Source organism: Cygnus olor, chromosome 2, assembly GCF_009769625.2.
Source record: "Cygnus olor isolate bCygOlo1 chromosome 2, bCygOlo1.pri.v2, whole genome shotgun sequence".
NCBI lineage: Eukaryota > Metazoa > Chordata > Aves > Anseriformes > Anatidae > Cygnus > Cygnus olor.
This window is the reverse complement of record NC_049170.1, coordinates 81,919,008-81,944,308: the sequence shown is the minus strand read 5'-3', so window position 1 is coordinate 81,944,308 and position 25,301 is coordinate 81,919,008. Positions and strand designations below refer to the sequence as shown.

Sequence of the window (25,301 nt, the reverse complement as noted above, 5' to 3'; positions counted from 1 at the left end):
TTTAGCACAACTAAATGTGTACTATCTTATTGACTCTGTGTGTGATAGACATGCTGATAAATAAACAGAGTTTAGTAATATTTTTGTGAATAAAACTGAGTAAATATAAGGCATGATGACTGAACATCTATGCTTTTTCTTATAGGATCCGGAGCATTCACTGGAATAACTGTGACTAATACAGAACTGTGGTTAAGATTTCTGTACAAAAATTAGGTTTGGACAATTTTCCAGGAAGCTGTTTCTGGCTTTTACTTTGTTTCAAGAAATATGCTAAGAATTATGACCATCATAAAAGGTAATTGAAGATCATCTTCACCTTTACATGAAGCTGGCTAAAACAAGAGAAACAAAACAGGTATGGCACAAATATACCCGCCCATTCTAAAATACCGGAAAGTTCTGAAGTACCCGATGAAATTTGAAAAATTCTAGATGGTTGTAACTTATCTCTGTTCTTCTATGACTTTTTTTTTATTATTATTATTACAAGAAGATCAAATACACTCTGGAGTTGAGATATTAGAATTGCTTTTCCCTGACCTTGGTGCAACAAGGTATAGTTTCCAAAGAGGAGATGACCAAAGAGATAGAACTACTTTAACAGATTTGTTTTCCCCTCTTCCCCTTTCTTTCCACTAATGGAAAAAATATTTTCAACCTCAGATGGGAGTTCAGAATCAACAATGGCAAATATTTTGCAAACAGAATTATTTGGCAATGAAATCAGCATAATCATAGTCGAGATCTGATTAAAAATGATGTTGACTTTCAGACTCAGAAAAATTCCTGACAGTTTTGTCTTCTAGCAATATGATGACTAGTACTGAGATGTGCAGTTGCCTACTACTTTAAATGCTCATCTGTTGGTATATATAATATTAAAAAATAAGCATTTTACAAATAGTGACAAATCTTAGAGTGGTCACTCACTTTTTCTGTTCTTGTTGCTCAATCATAACAGAAATGACAGTGTTCTGTGATTTACAGAAGAAAATAAATATGATACCTTGGAAATCAAATATTGTCCAAAAACTATTGATTTTTTTTTAAACTTAAAATGGTCATACCCATGACATGTGGCAGGAAGGCCGGAACAACCACAAGAAAGTATTTTGTCAACAATCAATATCAAAATCCATGTGTTGTAAGAATGAAAGATAGAAACAATAAATCAGTACAGTCTGCAATTCAGACATTTGGTTGGATTTTGCAACCTGTGATTGTTTATTGTAGTGGGAATGATCATTGCTCTGCTCTTGTAAATGAGGGAATGCCAGGATTCTGACAACATTTAAACCTGCACCAAGTAACATTAACCTCAAAAGAGCTTCTTACTAGGTTTCTTTCAGGGAACAAGGGCATTTTTTTCCACCAGAAAAAAATGTCATCATCCCTCTAGAAAAAAATATATTAAGCAAAGTGAAAATACAATTTTTCAATTTCTTAAAACAGCAACAACAAACAAACAAGTTACAGAAATAATAAATACTTACACTCAGCAATGTAAGTTTTTTGGGAAAAACTACATTACTGACTATCTGTATCTCTATGTATTTTTAAAAATAACTAATAACCAGACCAGTTCTTAGCATTTAAAACATGGTAATAAGTCAAAAGTTAAATCGTCAGCTGTTTTAATGCCAGTGCTATTTTCGCAGATGTCAGTGATGCCATTTTAGTTTCTGAGGAGGGCCTGGTTTCAAAAATTGTCTTCACTACTTACTTTAAGATAGTATACTAAGATATAATACACAGTGCTTTTAAAAGTACCCTTATGTTCAAGCCTTCTAACCTTACATTCTTATATATATATTTCTTAATGTATATATTAAAAAATGCCTCTATAATAGACTTTCTCTCTAAAAAAGAAACCCCCAAAATCTGAAACAATTAATTAAAAAAAAAAAAAAAAGAATAAAAACACCATATTCCTGGAACTTTGAGAATTATTAAGTTTCATGTCAGCTTTTAAAAACAGAAGTCAAACTTACTGAAGAAAGACTCGAGTCCTCATGAATGCTTCCAAACAAATCTGGAGATGAAACATCAACTGAAAGACTGGGAATATTGGTTAAATTGTGAGTAGCATAATGATTTTGGCTATTTGATACATGAATAATGAGTTCAAATAAACAGTTGGAACAAAAGACTAGAATTTTGTGTCAACGCCCCACCATTACCCCCTGCCTCACACAAGATAATAAAGTAGCCCACATTAAGATGTCCAGAAAGCCTGCAGGAGCTTTGTGGACAGACAGTACTGCAGATCTTTCTTTAAAGTATTTTCAATGTCTTCAAGTTCTCTGGTTTGCTGCAGATTCTGCTCTATTTTTACACCTATCTAGCCATCAGAGTCATCCAAATAGCAAATAAAAATAGTATTAGGAACACAGTTAATTGGCCTCATTCTAATGCATATTGCAGGTAGTAATATTTGCCAACTCTCTAACATTTCACAAAAATTATTTGTGCTCTGAAAACTCAGGCTATTCTGACTGCTTTGGTCTCCAAAATAAGTGGCTCATGAGCAATTATAGAACAACCTTTCAAGAATTTAGCAGAAATACTAATATCTAGTCGAAATAGAAGGGAAGAAAAAAAAAGGCAGCAGCTACTTCTCTATGAGTAGATATTACTTAGTGACAAGGATAATTCATTCCATGTCAGGTCATGTAAAAAACAACATACTTGCTTCTACAGCATACTACAAAGCCTGTCACTGAAAAAAAATGGCATAACGAATACCATATTAATAATCTTGTACAATATTTATTACTTTACATCACTCAATTTTTAGCATAAAAAGTATCTACTAAAAAGTATCTCATTGTATTTCAAAGCAACACTAGCCAGAGGCAAAAGTATTAATATGAAATATGTAACACCAGAGGGATAAAGTCACCACCACCACCAAAATGTGAGACCTGCACCCACAATTTCAGAATACTACAATTGTGTCATGTTTATTTTACTTACTGTGCTGTATCTATGTCACCATCAGGTTTGGTACTCAATTGTTCCAAACAGTCTATGAAAACCTAGGAAACAAAGTAATATCCATATTTTCTGTCAGAACTGAAAAATAATCTTAAATTCACTTTTACTACAGTCAATAGAAGCAGAACAATCATCATCACCTTTCACTGTCTTAAACCTCATATGCATTAGTAGAGTTGTTAAACATTTTAAATGTCTATTTTTAATTTTATATGCATCACACTCTTTACTTGTGGCAAAAAAAAAATAGGTGGTTTTCATCCTGCTATGTGATTTCCAACAGGTATGGCTAAAATCATATGAGGATAAAAATATATGATTTGCAAAGAAGGCATTGCTAATTTTCGTGTTCAATCTGAAGAGTTGCATTTAAGTAAACATCACAGAAGCATCACTAAAATCCAGTTTTTGCTTTTGCTCAAGATTTCTTATCTAAGAATACTATAAAAATGTTTTGGAAGCCTAAAGCATGCTATTACTTGATTTCAAATATATTTGGTCTTAAAATACCAAATTTTACTATGAAGAATATTGGTTTCCAACAACAAAAAAAAGAATCTAGATCCTCAGCTGATGAAAATCAGCATTGCTCCTTTTATGGTAGTATATCAATGCTAGTTGACATCAGCTCAGCAAGTATCTCGATCACAATGATGGTGGTTCAGTAAAATACTAGAACACGTCAATAACCCACACACTCAGGATTTGATATCATCAGATTCAGCTAGGAACGTCTACATACTTCTCAAGTCAAACATTTGGCATGATCCCAGAGTGTATTAGAGGAACAACATATCATCATCCACTTAAGTTACTGTCATCAACTTAAGCTACCCTTTGGAAGTTGGGAAGGATGCAAAGCACACTTTTTTGTTGTTCGCTTGCGTTCACAATTTCATATCTCAAAACATTCGAGTTACCTGCATGATCCCAACGCTTAGCTGGCACACATCCTCCTGTGTTTTCTGTTGCTGGAACACCTGAAGATGTAAGCACATTATTTAAATGGAACAGCTTCACAAAGCTTTATTCTCAAAGAAGGCCCGAGTAATCTGTCCCTTCAGAGACAACACAATTATGTGAATGACTGCTGGGACACAATGCTTTCTCACAGATCAATTTCAATTTTTCCCCACCCTAAAAATGGGGAGAAAGTATGTAGTCCAAATAAGCAGCTTGACAAGCCTGAGGTGTTAAAACACTAAAGGCAAGGAAGTCCTAGTAACTAGTACACATGATGCGTACCACTGTCGGATAATAGAATTGCAGCTAGACCTAGGATATTCAAAGATCTCTGCACCCTAACAAGAAGGATTCACCATGCACAGCACATTCTTATGAATAATGTTCATTAAGAAACTGGACAAGCTAGTCATGAACAATGAAATAAGGAAGGAGACAGAAACAATACCCATACAGAAGGGCACAAGGGGCTTTGGAAAAGTATTAAACTTTCTCAGATCACTGAGGAAACCTGAAAGAAGATATCAGTATCATATTTAATCATGGCCTCAATAAACAAAGTGGATGTGGATAGGCAAGACTTCTGATTTAGAATACAGTTTGCAGAAGTAAAAAGCTGAATTAATGTTCTACTAGTAGTTCTGATGCAATACTGAGTGAAGAGAAACTCCTGGGAATAAATATATACGTATACATATATACATATGCATACGTGTGTGTATATATATATATATATATATATATATGTCACATCTATGGCAATCTGAAAAGTACATTAGTAGCATTTTTCTAAAAGAACAGCTTCAAAAATTTAAATATACGTCCATCTGCCCCATATACATACAATTAACCTTAACCGAAGAAAATTAAATGAAATACAAATGATAACAATAAAAAGCTAGCAGCAGTGAAAAGGGTGCAAGTTAAAAAGAAAAAAAAAGAAGTTAGAATCCTGTATCATTCTTTGAAAGTTCTTGTTCTGAAACGTAATAGTAATTTACATAAAAAGAAGGAAATTTGAAGTATAAATCAAAACTTACACTGGCCTCTCCAGGTTTGCAGTCCAGCACAATTTTTAGAGATTGCAAGGAATGGATAATGCACTGTTCAAACTGGGATGGCTGAAAGGCAAATCACTCTTTAGCTTCCAGATAAGCATTCCATGTAAAATAAATACTACACAAGCAAATGTATAAAAATTCCATTCCATATGGCAAACTCTTTATTTGGGATAAGGAGAAAATCACAATTCATATATTACTAGAAGATACTTTTGAAATGATGTGATTATCTACAAAACTATTACAACAGATAATGAGCATTTTTCTCTGAGAGACTTATCTACTGAATAGGCTCCTCTAGAAGGGTCATGAAAGAATTTTAAGGCATTTTTTTGTGGTAGCATATACATTGCATTATAGAGGCCTATGACATATCCCCTTGATCTAAGTTGGGACATAATTTCACCTTGGATATCTGTTATTTCTGCATTTAATTTCAGCAAAATATTTCTAAGAAAAGTGGACTGAAATTGCTTTCACATGGAGGAAAAATAAAGACTGGTTTGGGGGACTATTTTTTTTTTTTTTAAACCTCCAGGGTTTCCAAACCTGAAGCACGAATGTCTTGATGCATGTACCAATTTCACTATGAAAGTGCAAATGAGTTCACCGCATCAGAGTCATTACTCAGTTTTTCCTCATCTTTCTCTCTTCCCTGTTAAAGTCACTTTTTTTCTGTGAGACTGCCAGCTTGGTATTAGGCAGGAAGCTGTTGTACAATGCAGAGAGGTGTCACTGTTCTATGAAAGAGGGACATCATTCATTTGGATATGGGTCAGAGAGGCGGATGAAAAAGCTAGGCCATGTAAATCTGTGTTTTTCTGTTTTTTAAACCAGTAAATAGTTTATGATATGTCGCCCACTTAATGCTTAGGAGTAATCTGTATTTCTGTAAATGCTGGGGTGGATGTGGAATACGAGTGTGACGCCTGTATGGCAACCTGAAAGCATGAAGGAAGGGCCACTCAGACTATCTCTATTATTTTTGGATTGGCTCAGAAGAACAGCAGTAATGTGCTGCTGTTACATTTTGTTTCTGTATCATAAAACACCACACCTTAGGAGAAGAAAGCCATTCAGATACATTATCCTTTGCGTATTATGAAACTGAGGAAAGCTGGTTCTCTGTCTTACTGTATCTCTTACCTGGAATATGAATGTTAAAGGGGTTATTATTAACCAGTATTTCCTACCTACCTAAAATACAGTTTCTGTCTTAAGCTGAAGGTGTCTCCAAAGACACTGCGTGGCCCTTGTTTATGCTTGTTATTTTTTATTACAATATTACCACAATGAACTCTACTTCAGTAGGCAGCTAATCTCATTATGACAAAACATAATCAACTGCCACCAATAAGATCTGGCATGTCTCAACCACTGCCTCGAAAGGGGGAATCTATGAAAACGTTGTACACAAGGAATTCATGGGTGACTTCTAAATACACAAAAGGTTGTTAAGCACTTGTTAACAAAGATGCTGTAAGGATACAGACAAAGCATAAAGTAACAGAAGCTTCTGCAGTAGATCTTTTCTCCCCCCTCCATTTTGCAGATGAATAAAGTGAAAAACAGAAATGTTAAGGGACTTGCCCAAGTCAATAGTAACTGAAACCAAGACCAGAAGCTATAAATCTGGTTATAATACCCGAATTGCCCAACAACACTCCTTCCTACAGTATGTATGTTGTGACTGCTTCATGCCCTCCTACTCAACTTCAAACATATTTATAGAAGCAAATAAGAAAAACTAAAAAAGGCGGTGGAGCATTCCCTTAGATAATATATACAAAGCAATTCTCCCTCCCACAGGCCCTTTCTGCTTTCGCAGATTGTTTTTAAGTCACACCTACAATGTGCTTGCTGTGTTTTAGCCATTACTCACTACTGTTTATTTCCAGAAAGCATCTCACTAGTTTATCCGAATTTGGTTTCAAGCCATTTGTTGTTTGTGTGTAGGCAATCTCCTAAATTAGTTGCTTTTCAGTTCAATTTCTCGTTATAACAGATAAGTGACCTATTTATTCAGCTACAGACCAATTCCATGGTAGTATGCCTACTAAGTTATGAAGCATTTTGATGTGAACTGAACTTGTGACCTCAAAAAAAATTCTTTACTTTGGTAAACTATCCCTAAAATAAGTTGCTTAACAATTAAAGCTATTATTGTTTATCTCAGCAAAAATCATACTAAAGGTCAGCAGTAATTATTCTGACACATTTGAATAACCCTACTTAAGGCAGAAAGTCATGCTACAGATCTTTATTCCCAATTCTTGTCTCTCGATACATGGCACAGATTTACAAACCTTTTATTTATACTTTTTTAAAAGTTAGTATTCCCCCATAAGTCAATGAACAGAAGAGGCTGGATAGGAAAAAGAAAACAGAAGTGCTTTATCTATGTTTAATATAATATATTTTAGAGCATATATTCTAATTCATCGTTAACTGGAATATACTGCATTGATTTTTTAAAATGGAATATTATAAATAGAGACCTCATTCTGGAAGCCTACTTAAAAATCCTGGGAAAGAAAATGCTAGTTAGTTCCTTAAAAATATTAAAATGCAAGGTTTCATAAGGTAAGAGTTACTAAGGCATGTTTGTTTTTTTTTTTTTTTTTTTTAACATGTATAAAATACACAGAAATGAAAAGAAACTGTACTTATGTAGAAAGCAATTTCTGAAAGAACCATTTTATTCCATTAGTGGTGGCTATTTAGTTTTGGGCAGTTTCACAAATAAGCAGTTCCATTGGACTGCTCACCCTAGAGCTGCAAAGTTTTATCCATTTTGATCCTAAGTTTCACTCACAGAAAATGAAGGTCACTCAAGGAGTTTTTCAATATGAACCTTGCATGCACAGAGTTATTTACCATCAGTATGAGAAGAAATACTGATACTGTTCAATAGGTGAAGTGACAAAATCTCCATGTTAATGGTAACTGATTAGATTATAGGCATCAAAGAACTTAAGTCATACCTCCACCTCTGAAAACATTTGTCATAATAAGGAATGTTAGAAAGCATTCTTTTTATGTTAGAACTACTCCCACGTGAGAAAGGGCTGCTTTAGAAAGACAAGAAACTTATCCATCACACAGACTGAAGACCAAGCTGTGTCCCCTATTCATGCCACCTGTGGAAGAAATGAGGTACTAGGATATGAAAATGCAGCTTTCATTTTGTTGGTCACATGTCAATATTGAACATTTACCTCAAAATAACTTCCTCTGTGATAATCCTAGCACAGTTAAGAAGCTACTTTATCTTACTACTAAGTTCACAATTTCTTTTGCACTTTAGATACTGCTACCTAGTAGTACAATTATCACTTAATGTTAAAATTACTTCAGACGGAACAATTTAAGAAGTACAAATAAATGTTTTGGTAAAGACAAAAAAATAATGTGTTTTGTGATGGGATCTGTTAAGAAAGCCCTAAGTCACTATACCAATAAAAAATTTTGGATTTTTAATCTACCTATATTTTCATATTTTAATAAAACTGTAGACACCAGTATGCACACGCATAGACAAAGTCCAAACTACTTCAATTTCTCTGGAGAACATACAAACCAGTTTATTTGCACTTCTTAAAAAAAAATAAATAAATCCAAAGACAGTGCCTGTAACACACAAGTATACCCACCAACGATGTCAAACCTTCATTGTCAACAACCCAGTCTTCCTTCTCAGCTAGCCTCTTTATATCTGTAAGACAGAAAAAAAAAAGAAAAAAAAAAGAGGTATTCATTTTCATTATTAAAAACTCCTTGAACTTGAAAAGATAAACCACAGACATTGGGACTGCAATGACTAGACATACAAGCAAATAGCACTAAAAGCTTCAAAGCTTTCAGCCTTCTCAAATGACTAAGAACGGAACACGTACATGGTATGCTGGTGACACCACACAGAGAAGCATATCTGTGATACATGGCAAGAGTTGCATGAAGCCCACCTTTTACTGGAAAGCTTAAAATTAAAGGAATATTGTCAAGGCTCTGGGTTTATTTTTATTTTCTAAGTTTTTAATCAGAATATAAAATACTTCATTTAAGAACTGAAGTTGCTATAACCTATTATATTCCAGCTCTTAATTAAAAATTAAAGACCAACTGCTTAGTATTTTAGCAAAGATAAAAAGGACAGCATATAATTCATAGTTAATAACTATAAAGAAGGCTATTCATGAAATAGACCATTCATGAAAATGCATGAAAGCATATGCAAAAAACTGTCTTCTACTACCCAAAAGGTTTCAATTTCTACAGGCTTACTGAAGCTAAGAGGAGCTAAGACAGGATGTGAATCCAAAACTCTTGTTCTGTGAACAAAATTCCTCTGTGGATGCACTTATTTAGCAACACTTTTTTTTTTTTCTTAATTGATTTACAAACATGAATGAGATGAACTGTGCATAGTTCATGGGGGCTTTGGCATACATTCTCTCACATAAATTGCTCTTCAGAACTGTCTGTATATCATGAAACTCCCTTTTAAATGGGAAATGATTTTGGTAAATTTCTCCCCCAAGCCCAAGAAAGAGGGTAACTAATGCATGCTGAACGGTATCTACACTACTCTTGGTGCTCTAATGAGCTAGATGAAGAAGCTTGAGCACGGTGTCATACCCTGCAATTCTACATCCCATGGAAACAGTCTCAGTGACGATAAAAGGTATTAAGGGACTGCACAGAATAAATACTCTGTTCATTTCCCTATTTAGCAAAGCTCTTACTGAACTGATATTCTTGCAGGGCTTTAGATCACGCTGGTCAGCCTTTACATGTTTTTGTGGCCGTTCATTTTGCAACCTGTTCTGAGCTAGCACAAATACAAAAACAAACAAACAACAAAAAAAAACAAACCAAACCAAAAACAAAACAAAACAAATAAAACCCAAAAAACTAATTTCACTGAAACCCTTCACCAAATTCCAGTCAAATACATTGATGTAAACCCCCTGTCTGGTCTGGCATTCACATAATCTGGCTCTCATGACCTTTATGACCAGTGATCATGCATAAGAGGGAAAGAACAGAGATTGCTTCTCAGGGCCAGCATGAGTACAGTGCATTTATCTGAAGACAACAAGAAAAACCTGTGTGTGGGCAGATTTGTCCTATTTAAATAGCTAATGGTAGTGTGCTCTATTAAAAATTTTAACTGATCTGAATGCCTCTACCAACTTACAACGTGTAGTAAGAGATGAGACTGAGCTTTACATTAGCAGTCTACGCAGCTCACATTTCAGAGAGGTTATAGAGGGGGATTCAAGTCCAGGGGGAACCCCTTTCACTAATATAATACAGATATAAATATGTTTGAGATCCATTTACACAGCTCCATGAGAATATCCATTAATTGTTCTTTTGCTGGTTCCCTAAAGACAACAGTTTCTTCAAGGGCCCAATTAATCCAGTCCTGTCCAGAAAAATGATCTAAACACACTTAACATAAGCAATTTTGCTTGGGCTGGTAAAGAACAAAAAAGGCACCCATAGATAAGGCACACAGTGCAACAATATGAAATGAGAGTTGTAATAGAGGCAGGTATCTTTACTCTTTCTCTGGTTGATGCTCTGGCAAATGCATAGGACTGCTTCACTAACAGGGAATATAAGAAGCAATCAAGAAAGGCATTTATAATTGGCTAGATAAAAAAAGATGCATTAGCCAGCCAATATAAAATACCAAATGTTAAGGGTTCTGATCTCTTTCAATTCAAGACACAGAAGGATGAATAAAGATGTTCAGACCAAACAGAGAACCATTCCTACACAGACTGGTGAATCTGCTTTATCAAAAATCTAAGTTAGAGACTACCACTAGAATTTTTTCTCCACTGAACTTATGTGGCCAGCAATCAGGACATAAACAGAAATACTGTATCTGAACAAAGGACTGGGCTATTGTGATGATGCAATAAGTAGGCAACACTAGTAAGACAACAGGCTTTTTGACTTAGAGCTTCATGATTAATCACATATCTGAGTTCTCTGGACCACACTGGGGAAGCTAGGTGGATAGAGACTATAGAGAACTGATTTCTTCATATTTCAAGCAAAAGCTGTGGTGAATACTTTCCATACAGAGTTTTAAAGAGACAAGACAATCTGTGTACTTGTATGGCCAACAAGCTTGATATTAATGCAGGAAAACTAATGTTAATGCTGAAGTAGGATTTAATCAAAGAATTAATAGACAAGAAGATAATTCATATCAACATTATATTAAATAAACAATAGAGACCGTCATTTGTTGTCAATGAAAGTTTAAAAACTTGCTTAATTAATGTAGCCACCTACATTTAACACACTTAAGGCTTGAGTAAAATACTTAGCTTCATGTCAGCCCACAACATAATGATGAATCATATCAAAGATTAAAAAATGATTAAATTGAAAGATTTTTTTAAAAGGCACTTTTTTTTTTTATATTAAGAGCAATTAGTCTTTCTGGGGAAAAACAGAACTATTGATCTTCCCTGATTTTTAAGAGGGAGAATTATTTCTGGAAGATTTACTTCATTCAAATTCAAGTTTCATGATATGGTAAGATGAATGGCCTCTGTAGCACATAGAATCACGTTAGGTTTAGAGAACATGCTATTGGCCTTTACAATCCAGACATTTATGGGAAAAGCTATGTACACAGAAGGAGGCACAAGGATAACAATGTTAGCAAAAGGCCTTGGAAAAACAAAACAAAACAAAACACACAACTAAAATATTCCATAAAGGGTTGTTGGTATTTTTGGGGACGTGGGGTGGAGGGTTGAGGATTTTGGTGTGAGGGGCATTGCTGATTTAATTCTTCACTTCACAGAAGAACTCAAAGAAAAGCTATGTGATGAGATAAATCACTGTCTCAACCAAGAGGAGAGGGATCTAAACTGCTCTATCCATTAGATTAAGGGAAGAAAAGATTCAGAATGCAGAATGTTCTCTGAATCATGCATGACGTTTCAGTAATTCTTGTGAGATATATTACAGAACTTAGAGGAGTCCACTGCCCCTTCAATATCTTTAACAAACATCATTATCATCCAGAACATGGTTTGACATAGTTGGAGAGGAAAGAGAGGATAAGAGAGGTGAGGAGAGAAACAAGAGAAAAAAAAAAGGAGAAAAAAAGAAAAAAGAAAAAAAAAGAACGATCTGCAGCTTTTTATTACCTTCAGCTGTATGTTGTAAGGTCACTATAATGCAACGCACACGAAGATCCAAAATAAGATCCTGAATGATCTGAAGCATATCATTGGGTATCTCAAGTGCAGTAAGAGACTCAGAACTAAGCCTGAAAAGAATAAATAATAATAATAATAATAATAATAATAATAATAATAAACTGAAGTTTAAATCTGTGTAAGTTTTTTAGCAGATAAACTACATTGAATTTTTGTAAGATCTTCTGTGTATGTGAATACAGTAGCTCCATCCACAGTAGGTCTTTGAAAACTGGTTACCCCAAAGAAAAGTTTACTTATTTGCTTAATTCAGAAGCATGCAAATACAGATTTTTTTTCTGTAATGTTACAATAATTTCATCATAGGAAGATGCCTACTTTTCCCACTGTCCTCTTGCACTTTCCCACCCACTTTCCTGCATCCATCTTATCTTACAATCTAAAAATAATCCTTTTAGAGCAGAGGTAGCTCTTTTGCTCTGTTTATATGAACATCTAGATCAAATCCTAGGTCCACAACTGGGTTTCTGAGGCATCGTCTATCTGTATTAAACAACAAGGTGCAATAAAAGGTTATGTGTCAGATTACAATGGTACACACATTTAAGGGACCAAAAATACAGCTACTGCTGAGCAAAGAATGAATTTGTTGACTGTTTTGTTCTGAACCGGGATTGGGCTCAATCACCAAGTTTTGTAGCAGAGGATGGAAAGATTCATTTCCATTTTCCTTTATAAACAGCAACACAATAGCTGCTTAGAAGGAATTTCATTTCAGCTCTTGACTAAAAGACTGTTGTTATTCAGACTTTACTTAGGGGCACAAAGTGAGGTTTATTGCTTGTTTCCATCTCTTGAATACCTAAGCAAGGACAATACAAATACAGCCATTGCTGTTTCCTGTACTGCTAATACTTAGCAAAGCACAGGTACCAGAAATTGTCAAAGAACAGCAGTAGGAAGGCACAAACAAGTATGTTCGAGTAACAAGTGGAACATTTCCAGCCATCCACCTGCAAACTCCAGTTTTTTACTCCTGGTGTTGGTCATAATCCATAAAAACACCACCATTAATTGCTAACTAAATTCCAACTCCACAGTTTTAACTCCAAAAATGTTATTCAGATCCTGACTGCTATCAGCTCAGCATAACTACTGAATCAATAGATTACATAAATCTGCATTATCTCAGTCATCCAGAAAACACAGGATGTAAACAGCGATCTGTGAGAAATTTAAGTGACTTCAGACTGCATAAAAGTCCTGTACTTGGAGTCGATTCCATTCCCAAAGGAGCGCACAGCTTTCACAACTCCCTTTTCCTCATACAACTCATCCTAACATACACACCTTTCTAATCCCTACAATGAGGCCAAAGTCTTGCAGGCCATGGCTTCACTTTATTGCAGAGCTCTCATTTATCCTTTGGAACCTACTTCTTACACTGGGCAATGACAGAGTGGGATACAAGGCAAAAAAGCATGTAACCACCCCACTTTAAGCTGTTTGATGTATATAAACAAACAGAAAAACTAAGATACAAGCACTAATTCGGGAAATGACTGATCCCATCATGTGCTTCTTGATGACTAGATGCTGGGAATTACAAAAATAAGACCTAAGTCATCATATAACTTTGCGACAAGTAAAGTTTATGTGTAATGTATAGACTATTCATGAGAGCAGTCCAACTTCTTTGTTGGTGAGAGTCGCAAGAATTAATTAGATTGTCAAAGAATGCAGGAGCTTGAAAAGACGACCTGCAGTACTTGCAAAAATTCAAGATTTGGTCATCACTGATTGGTACCATACTGTGGTATGTTCAATCCCTCTTCTCCAGATTGCCCCTCTTCTCTACTTTTGACTGCTTTGCATTAAACCCTAGCTCACTCCTGTCAAGAGCCAGAACAGGCATTAACAACATGAGGTGGTGAAAAGAGTTTCCCAGATTTCAGTTCTGGTACTCATTACCAGGGCAGTAGCCAGAAAGCATGACGAGAATACCTAGAAAAGAGTCTTCACATATCTTATAACCTTATACTGGATCATATCTCAGACGGCAGGACTCTGACACACAACCAACCTTCAGACAATCTGTTGGTCAAATTGCCAAGCCAGCGCAAGCGGTAAATCCTAGATTTTTATAATTTGAGTGAAATTGAATTACTTCTCATAAAGGGGCAACATGCGTGCTGAAGCCTGTTCCCTCACCCCTTTATGTATTTTTCATCAAATGCCAAGTCCATTTCTTCTTAAACTGTACGCTTTCCATAAAATTCAACCAGAATAAGCAACTTCAACCCAAAAAAAAAATCCACGTGAAATTCAGATAATGTAACTGACAACAGACTTCTGGAAAATGTTAAACAGACTTAACAACAGGTGCATATCATTGTTAGCTCCATCTGTAGTAAGAGTTAACTACATGTGAATTAACATATGAGTAAGAGTGAACTACATGATTTCTCTTCATCACCTGTGTTTTGCTTGTTATTTACTTTGAAACCTGCAAGTAAGAAGTATGGTATCAAATCCAGGTTATTACTTGAATTTCCAAAAGATACTGATGATGCATATACCCTCCATGGACAAATGGAAGCAAATTCCATGTATTTATTGAGACATTTTGTAATTGATGGCGTGCACTTCACTAAGTTTATAAACAAACATAATTACAAGCAGAATAACATTATAAGCAGGAGCATCACCTTTCATAAGACAACTGTGAAAGCAAATTGTGATTTGAGAATGATACTATACTGAGAGGCATGTTATTTTTATCTATTTTGGCAGAGATGGGAAGATATGTAGTAAATGAAGCTGATAATTGCAAAGCTGCCTACCTAATTTTACCCTGAAGAATCAAATCCCATTTCATTCATAGAGCATCTATGCTGTGCCATGCAAATCATTTATTCAACCCTTTCCTAAGGTGGTCTAGGAAAAAATGAATATAATATATCATTTGTAATAAGAACGTATCATGAGACATTACGAATTAAACTTGATTATAGAATCCTAAATCTGCCCTAAGCTATTTTTCACGATCATATTTTTGAAAGCATTAACATTCTCAGTACTCAGAGTATTTAATGAAACAAACAAAATAATTTGTGTTAAAACATACGCATTCCAGGAACAGCATCATATTGTAGGTCAACAGCTCCATTTACCTTACTGTCTGTATGACATGTGTTAGCCACTGGCCAGAAAGTTCAGTTTTCATCTCCCAGCCACCATACTGTCTTGATTCTCCTTCTCTGAGACTGAATGGAAGCAAAGCTCCACGGATAAGTTTCACCAGAGAGTACATCACTTCTTGAATCATTTTCTGAATCAGAATAAGGAAAAGAAAAATCAAGCTCTATCAGTATGCTTAAGAAGTTATACTATACATTTGCTATACTTGCTATACACTTGCTATACTTGCTAGACACAACATCTTGTAACATGATTTACAGGAGGTTCCACATGACAGAGAGCACGGAAGGATGAGGTATAAGGGCACAAAGATGATTTAAAAAATCTGATTTTCAAGGTGGTGATGCTAAAATATCCTGCTATGAAAGGCAACTGAAAGAAAGCAATGTTTACTCCCCATAACTTACCTTGAAATCATTTTGTCTTTGCCTAGCGTTTTTCTTCGATCTTTCCATTTGGCCAGATTTTTCAGCAGTCTTGTGAAAATGAGAAAATTGAAAAGTGTAAGTATCTCATAACCACTGTTAAAATAATTCTGAAAAAGGGGGGTTTCAAAGTGAAGAAGTGAAAACCGAACACTGAGTTTATGATGTAATTATAAAAACTAACTCATGCCATCTGAACAGGCAGACTATACATATCAATAAACTTCACTTACAGTAGATCAGTGTGCAAATGTTTTATTCTGAGGAACAACATGTATTTAAGACAAAGTTGGAGACAAATGTAAGAGTAGCTCAAATAATAGCAACTTCATGAAGTCAACGTATTCTCATTACAATGTTAATGAGAGCTAAAACATATATAGTCTAATGGTGCATCAAGTTTGTATGAAGAAACTATTTTCTCAGCATGGAAGGTGCCCAGAAAAAGGCATCAATATGAAATGACAGACACTTTTTGGAATGAGAGCAATTTGGAATTACAACATGGATAGGGGAGTGTTTTTTTTTATTATTATTATTTTATTTTATTTTGTGTGTGCATGTGTTTTTAAGAGCAGCATTTTGTTGAAAAAGCCCTTGAAATAATTCAACTAACTGTAAAAGAGAGTCTGCAAAATAATCATCATCTTAATGGACAGTTCACATTTTTGAGAACTGAGGAACGTGAGTACACTTTGCATGAGACAGTTACAGTTGAAGAAAAACATGGTTTGACTAATAGTCTTCCTGTTTGTAGTTCCAACCTTCTGTGGAGTCTACTGAGAACACAAAGCAAATTATACCGAAAAAGTTATTTAAAATACTGCGTTAAGCGCAGATAATAGAATTTTATAGTTAGAAAATCTCCTATTTAATGTATGTACAGCAACATCTACTGGACAAGAAGTGCAATAACATGACAACAGTTTATTCTCAGAGACTACGTTTACTTCCAAGTCATTAACTTGAAATGCTGTATTTTTTGAATTCCATCTCTAGCAAAAGTGTTTCACATTTTTAGGATAAACTACATCTTTTGAAATAATCACAGCTTAGAAAAAGAACTAAAACTGCTCAACCATTCTGGAAAATAGATAGCTATGAAACTGTTGTACTTTAAAGCTGAATTGTAGAGTTTCAGACAAGGAGAACAAAACTTTAGAATTACTTCTATGTATAATAACCACTTCTCTCTTTAATGCCTTAAAAAAGAAAAGAAGCAGTATTCCTTTAAACCTCAGGTATCAAGTTAAAATTCACACCGTTTTGCAGCTGGATTAAAGAACAACAAAAAGTTCAGAGATCTTTGGTATCTTTCTTTTCTTAGTGGTTTTGCTGAAGACCAATCTTAAACCTTTCCTGCACAGACAGACCAAAACTATTTTGTGGTAAAACCAACGGTTACTACTCACATATGCTACTTCACCTAGAGTGATTCAAAGAACTACACTTTTTAAACTGTTGAAAATATCACGTAAATCTTTAACTGACAATATTTTAAGGCATGTAAGCTAACCTTTCAGAAGCAAAAAGAACACACCCCCCCCAAACCCAAAAACCCCTACAAACCGAACAAGAAAAAATAAATACAGTTTGTTATTTATAAGTGGGGATTTTCTTTCCCCATTTTTACAATGTCTTGTGGACTTGTTCAAGTTAACCGAAATGACCCTCTACGCCATTTTCTCAGGACTTTTCTCACAAAACAGTAGCATGTCACTTTGCTTCCAGAATGACAACAAACAGCAAGTAACACAGTTAATAAATTTCTTACAGGACAAATAAAATCTGTATGGTTTCTTATAGAAAAACATACACGTCTTGAACATATAAACCTAAAACATATGAAGCCTTGAATGAGATATGGTGACATATTCTTGGGTGCTCTAGAAGTTTTCTAGCTCATGCCACTCTGTCCTCTCTGTTACTGTCTGTTGATTTATGGCATGCAGACACTCAAAAGGAACAGAGGGCACAGTTCCTCCTCTCTTCTCTAAGAACTTGGAGGGTCTTCCATACGAACCAACAGACCAGAAAATACCACGCATACGGGGGGGTGAATTTCTTACAAGGTCAGAATCTGTCCCAACAGAAGAAAAGTACAGGTACCTTGCAGACTATGGGAAAACTACCTCCTCCTTTTCTTTCTTTCTTTTTTTTTTTTTTTTTAATAATTAATATGGAAACAATGTTTTGATTAGACCCGACATAAGATCACTGCATTTTCCACTTGCAGTCATTCTCAAGAGCAAAATTTCCTCAACCTCATTTACACTTCAAGTCTCAGTTTCTCTAGAAATTGCTTTCCTTTTCATTGTACTCAGAGAAAGAAAATCACAATAACTTAAATTTGTAAAGTCTAATTTCCAATAGTAGTTATCAAATATGAAAGCTGTCATTTCCCTTATAAAATAAATTTTGTGAAAGCTAACAGTACCAAGATTTATTCTTGATTCTACCTCCTTCACAGAATAGCAGGAGTAAATTAAATGTAATATCTTTCTTTTGATTTTATCATGTGAAAGGAAGATTATGAATAGAATCTATTTCACTGGGGCTGCTAGGAGCTGTATATTGTGTTTGACATAGTACCTATAGTACCTATCAGTATCATCATATGAAAACATTACACGGGATATCAGACAGTGACAATAAATAGAACTGACAGCTTGAGAAATTAATTCTTCAGTTAGAGAAAAAGGAAAAAAGCAAAACAAGCATCCACATTGCCTTTACCCAAAGTTAATTTGTTTTGTTTTCTACTAAATCTGCAAAGAATAGTAGTTAGCTGTCACTGTAGTTCCATTTTAGGGATTATTTTCTAGTGGAATAGCGTAACTGTGATGACTTAGGGTTGTAAGCACAGCAGGACACTGTAAGCATGACAAGATTTTATCTCGACTGATGAAATGATATTGCCACCATTAAACAGAGAAGTTTTAGATGCACAAACCTTTACGCTTAAATATAAAAATACAGAAATTTTAATAAAGAGAAGCTGATATGAATAATACACGTTGAAAAGCTTGCTTATTTTCTGCCTGTTTCGTAGTAACCCAACTGACGCTACATCTACTTGCAGACCTTGTCTTCAGAGTTTTCTAGGATCCAGAATGACCACGTTCAACCTGCATTCACAAGACTTTGCAGTGATCACTGTGCAGATTAAGTGTGCATTAGTGCCTTGTAATCTGTTGATGGAACAGAGCACTACCTCTCACTGTGCTTAAATCATGTGTTTGTCTTTGTCAGACTCGCACCTTGGGAATATCCCATCACTACAGATCTCCTTCTGGAGGAAGAAAAACACAGCTTGAGGACCAGAAGTGAACTCTCTATAAAACATATTCTGTGACCAACTTTTAACAATAACACAAAACCAAAAGGTATTATATTCATCCATTAACGATTATGATGGTAAACGGTATACTACCCATACCAAGTTAATTATGAAATGTGTCCTTTTCAGATGTGTTAAGAGCGTGCACATAAAAATGGCACATGATGGCATCACTTGTTACTTTTTTTTTTGTTTAATACTTTCTGCATCTTGGAGTATCAACATTCTATTTACAGAATTTGTAGAAAACAGATCATTTCAGCAAAGACTAGGAGTACAGGTGACTGCAGCTGACTACTTTCAGACTAGACTCCCTGTAGCATTTCTGTGTACAGCGCTCGTCTTGGTCATTTTACAACTCTGGCGTTGAACCTATCTTCACTTCCAAATTCTTAAAGCTCAAGAAATGAGTACTCCCGTTCCAAAGAAATGAAGCATTTTTTTTTCTCTATGACTTTGTCTCTTACATATCTCTATCCTTCAGACAATTTGCTATTTCTTCAGGTCACCAAAGAAGGGCGGCTGGTGACCTATGATCAAGAGATGAAACTACACAGATGTTGACTCCAGCATCTGGAACACACACAAAGGCAGAATTCTAAGTAATTCCAGTGTATGCTTTTATTCTTTTAAAAATAAAGAACCTCACTTCTATAGGCTAGTATTACCAGACAAGCTACTTCTCACCATTTGTAATAAACCAAAGGTAGCATCTCTCAAATATGTAAGTTTACAAATTGTTTTTATAAATCCCTCAGATTAAAAAAAATCCAGTCACTTCTTCCAGTGAAATATAATACTTCAACATAATTATTATGGAACTTTGTTATTTAGAATTCATTTATATACAAGAATCCGTACCTCACTGAATAAACTTCCATTCACATAAGAAATCCAGAGCTTCCAGAAGTTGGGCAGCTGACTCACAACAAGTTTTGTCAACTTTTCAACAAACACAACTTGCTGAGGTGCTTTGTATCGCCAGGCTAAAAAGGGGGAAAATGAGGGGGGGGGGAGCAAAAAATAAAAAACTTTGCATTAATAATAAAATAGATAAAATAATAAAATAGGTTTTTTAGGCTGTATTACACAAGTGATTATACAGTATAGATATAAAACCCTTCAGGTAGGAGCGGAAAAATTTAACAGCCTGGTCCATATACTTGCAAATAATTGGTACACATGCAAGTTCTTTCTTATTTTCTCATATGCTTACAAGGTGCCAGCACTATGACAGAATGTACAGACAATTCACCGAACAATCCATTCAACTGGTCTTCTGTCTTCAAACCACTAAAAGTTAAGGTAACATGAAAGCAATTAAGACCTTTGAAGTTTCAGATGATGAGGTGGTGATGCTAAAGAATTAGGGCTGCTAGGATGGGTTTGGTAAAGGTAAACAATGGGAATGGGAAGATCTGTTTTATTTCTAGCTCAAACAATTTTCCATTGTGGCCTGGGGAAAGTTGCCAACCTCTCGTCTTCATTTCCATTTGTTTGGTAAAATCTTTTCTCTGGAAAACAGTGAGGATTCCAATATTGTTGTTAAAACTCAATAAATGTAGCACTAAGTATATACTGAGATTCTTGGATGAAGAACACAATCAGAATTATCATATAACACTGCCACATCTCTCACTTCACCAACCTACTTACAGCCCTGCTACACTGGCTATTAAAACAAAATAGCTTACATTTTGGCAGCAGATAACTTTTCTCAGTTTCTTATCAAATGGGGCAAAAGAGACTGGCAGAGGGAAAGTAAAGAGAAAGCTGAAAATGGGCAGAAGAAAGGTGCTGATTAATATGAAAACCAAAGGAAACAAATATTTCTCTATAACCATCCACCTTCTCCACAGAACCTTTCTTGATAATGATGTTTTTAGCAAACCAGGATATACAGGCAATTCTTACATGCTAAAAGACTGTTATATTTCACCTTATTAACTAGAGTCTACTTTAGAATGTTGGGAAAACAAATTTCTGAAAAGACCATTTAAAGAGTTTTTTTTTTGCTGTTGTTATTTTTTTTTTTTAAATAAATTGTGGTCTCTTATAAATGAAAAAAATTAAAAACATGATATCACCCTACATAACTGGAAATGCAGAAAAGTTTCTTGCCTTTAACCTGCCAGAGAGTATTGTCCATACATAATAAGAGTTCACCATTTAGGCCGAAACAGGTGCCTAATAGCACATTAGGTAACTAGCACACATTACCAAAGCCTCACTATTTTATTGTGTTAGTAGCTGGTCTTGAATCTCTTTGAAGCACAACATGCTTTCAGCAGCATCCATCTCTAGAGGTGCAGGTCAAGTATTGGTCCACTTGTTTACTGGATGGATAAACATCTCCACTAACCAAAACATTCTTTTTCATCACAGCGAAAACGACTAGGGACTGTGGATTAGTATTCAAGAATCCAAAAATCACACTGGAAGCCCAAATTTAGGAGAGAGACTGCCATAACTGAAGTGTAACACTCAGCTCATAGTGCTGTTCCCGTTAGGGAGCACAAAAACACTGAAGTTCGAACAGCAAAACTTGTACCGTGGACACACAGATGTCAGAGTTGCACTTTTGCCAGCTTAGTTTATGACAGTTCGAGAACTGGTCTAGACCCAGTAGCAGAAAAAGCCTTCTTACTAACATAGACTGTGACTGTGCCAGGAAGCTGGGCCAACACTGCTATAGCAACAGAGGCTCTGTAATGCCAACAAACCAACTTCTAACCAAAAGATTTTAATTTCTCCTGGAAACCATATCATCTTTGCCAAAAGCTCCAGTGCTAACCTAAGGTTACGACCAGGGATGTCTGTTCCTAACTATAAACACAGAATTTACTTTCGTATGATACTCTTTTTCCTTCCAGGAAGAATACTTCAGGCCTATTTCAGAGGCTGTCTTAGTCTCAAGTCTGCAGACAGCAGATACTTCTTAGAATAAGTTACCGCATATCATGGCAAAAGGAAATTCAGGCCATAAATAACAGCATATTTGGACTTTGTTGCTAGAGGAAGCTCCAATCTATATTAAAGATTTTCTTAAAATTTGATGAAACATTTTCTTTCATTCTATTTATTCTATTATAATCTGTTCTATAACATCCTAATGATGAAACTAGATGAAACTAGATTTATTGTTCAGACATTCTCGCAAACATACACTCAAGCCAGAGCTGAATTGTATTTGAATACTGCAGTTTCAAATTCAAAGCAATTTGTTCAAAAAAATGTCATGTACAATGACTGTCAATTACATTGTGGAGTAAAACCAAATGAAACCAAAAAAACTATGCCATTCCTCAAATTTTCTGAAAAATAAAAGGGTGTACATGCTGCCTGAAAAGAGAGTAAGTACATCATAGAATACTTGGAATGGCATCTTGTGCACAGGTATCATAAATGATTTATTTGCTTCAGATCTCCGCTCTGAGAACAGCAAGACAGCAAAGCCCTCAGCTCTTCCTAAGCATGCAGTGGGCACAAGCACCTAAGTAGCAATGAACTTAAGTCAGAGGCAACTCATTCTCACTCTAGGGTCTGTGCTGGATTAGACTCCTAATGTATTGTGATGTTCTGATCCTCCAATTTTCCTTTGAATTTTGGTTTAAACTGCTGGTTACAGAATTTGAAAAACTTGCTGAAGACATGTCTTTTCCAGGTTGTAAAAGGTTAGGGTTCCATAACTAAGAATCCGAAGCCAAATATCAATCAAACTGAAATTGCCTTCACTAAATGTAACTATTTAAGTTGAGAGAAATGCTAAAGAATTTAAACAAAGAAAAAAAAAGAAACTGGATTGACTACGCTGCTTTGCTACATTGTCTGGCATGTGTATTGGTAATGTTGCAGAAACCACTTCAAAACATGCAAGTACTACGCAGAAACCAAGAGCTTGTATTAATGGTGGCACAGAACAATCAGCAATTCACTGTTTTGCTCTGTAAATACCAGGCTTTGGGCTGAGAAAGGACAAGGTTAACAGCAATACAGTAATGTAATTACTCAGTATACACGTATATTTTGAAAGATAAACATTTAGTTTCAAATCATGAAGTAATTTAATTTTCTCACTTGTAAAGTTACACTGTGGCAGCACAAGAATGTACAATTCTTTCATCATTCTTCACTATGTTCTTGAGAGATTCCCTTCATTCTTCTTTGTGCTCAAAAAGATCAGATATTTATAGATGTTTTTTCAAGTAAGCCCACAGAGTTGGGAGAAGAGCAACATCAAAGCAGAACAAAGCCAGAAAGTTCTTCATAAAAAATTACTTTCTGCATAGCTTCAAGAACTAAACAAAACAAAATATCACACCCCCAACTGGTGTGAATGCTGAACTTTCTGAAATAAAACTATTAAAGCATTTATGTCAAAACTTATGCTTCAAAGTTTCAAGCAGCTTGGTAAGAAATGACCTCTCCTCTGAAATGCATGTTTTCTGACTCCTGTGATTTCACTATTAAAAGACTCCTGTTGTTTGGACAAGGTGCACTGAAGACACTCTTGACACACAAGGGCTCTGTTGGTTGTGGACACACTGCTCAAGCTAAGTCATACACTTTTGTTTCCCTTTCTAGGTTCAGAAAATAAGGGACCCAGAACTGGGTATGTGAAGTCACAGGAGAAGCAAATACAAGATCTGTCTTAAACGCACACAAAAGATGTAACAACAGCAATGGGAAAGTAGGTGGTTATGTAAAGGGGGAAAAAAAATCTGATACTGTGAAAAAAATTTATGAAGATTTTAGTTATGAACTGCTTTTTACTTCTGGGAAAAAGGCAAACAAACAAACAAACAAAAAAACCCACAAGAAACAGAAGACCCCCTTGGTAAGCAACGGTAACACACAAGAAGAAAGAACGCAGTTCCTAACATTAAAAAAAAAAAAAAAAAAAAAAAAAAACATTTGGAGTGAAGTTTCGAAATTCACCTCTAAGACTTTGTCTTCACAGAGATCTAAGATAATCTATAGCAGCACGTAATGTTAGTAATGGTGACTGGAGAGATTTGCTGTCTACCAACAAACCAAAACAATAAACACACAGAATCTAGGTTTCTGTTTGTTTTTCTGACTGTGCAGCACACTGGATATAGGGAATTACAGATTTGTGTTTCCAAACAAAACAGATGCCTACCATCATCACGGCCAGACTGAAAACTGCTGCCTCTTTTCAATGAAGCAGTTTGACTGAGGTGGCCAATTGGAGATGGACGCACATCACTGTCCAGGTCTAACATGGGACTGTGGATCAATGAGGTGCCTATGGAGGGGGAAAAAAGAGTAGAAATAATGACTTTGCACATCAATTGACATGAAAATGCATATGGATTCAGATTTAGTTTGGAAGTGATACAAGACTAAAGTTATCTATCAAAAACATTCTTAATCTTGCTTATTTAGACTGTTCATCCACACAAATGCTATTCAAAAACGCTGCTATTGACTCCCACAGCAAAGCCAAAACCACTTATCACATGAGAAATGTTCTTTGGTCTGTATGTCTCAGCTTTTACAATTAAGGCCCTACAATTAGTCGCTTGAAAGCCATGGATAAATATATTTATGCCATTAACGACGTGACACACACTGGCATATGACTGAAAATACTTTTCAACCGCAAAGGCTTCTTGTGTCTCCAACTGAAGCAGTAAAGGGCAGAGTATTCCACTACTTCTTAGATGCTTGACCTACACAGAATTCAGGTAGTAAGAATCCACCCATCATGAAGCAATGAACTAATTGCTCCGTATTCCTGTGCACATCTATAAATCACCCCCTATGTACACATGGTTCCAAACACAGAACATATTTTGCAAAGAACCAGTTACTGTTTTCAAATTAATTATATTTTCTTTGAGTGTTTGTCCATATGTAGATCACTATAAGCAAGCCCTAAGCAATGATCTAACTTGGTGGAGGTGTATACTTGGAGTCTAATAAATGTTCTCGAAAACAATTTCATAATGAGAAGACCATGACGAGTTTTTATTTTTATTTTTAAATATACTAAAGCGCTGCTGGTATTTCTCTTAAAGTCTACATTGATGGTCTATGCATCTCACTTTACAGATATATTTCTGAAAGTAACCACCAGAAAGGATATCAG

At 35.3% G+C, this 25,301-nt stretch overlaps 1 protein-coding gene across 3 annotated transcripts in view; it reads right to left on the bottom strand.

Moving 5' to 3' along the window:
* The window catches only part of EXOC2 (exocyst complex component 2), a 130,481-nt gene that overhangs the window by 41,362 nt on the left and 63,818 nt on the right, over positions 1-25,301 (bottom strand). For 2 of the 3 annotated variants that reach the window (XM_040548005.1, XM_040548007.1), the window contains 10 exons: positions 24,330-24,455; positions 20,048-20,172; positions 15,829-15,897; positions 15,394-15,551; positions 12,209-12,330; positions 8,678-8,739; positions 5,004-5,084; positions 3,921-3,980; positions 2,980-3,041; positions 1,995-2,061 (listed from right to left, as the gene is read on the bottom strand). In XM_040548005.1, coding sequence (XP_040403939.1) covers positions 1,995-2,061; positions 2,980-3,041; positions 3,921-3,980; positions 5,004-5,084; positions 8,678-8,739; positions 12,209-12,330; positions 15,394-15,551; positions 15,829-15,897; positions 20,048-20,172; positions 24,330-24,455 — 932 coding nt within the window. The remainder of the gene's footprint in view (positions 1-1,994; positions 2,062-2,979; positions 3,042-3,920; positions 3,981-5,003; positions 5,085-8,677; positions 8,740-12,208; positions 12,331-15,393; positions 15,552-15,828; positions 15,898-20,047; positions 20,173-24,329; positions 24,456-25,301) is intronic. The other variant, XM_040548006.1, reaches the window with a different exon arrangement.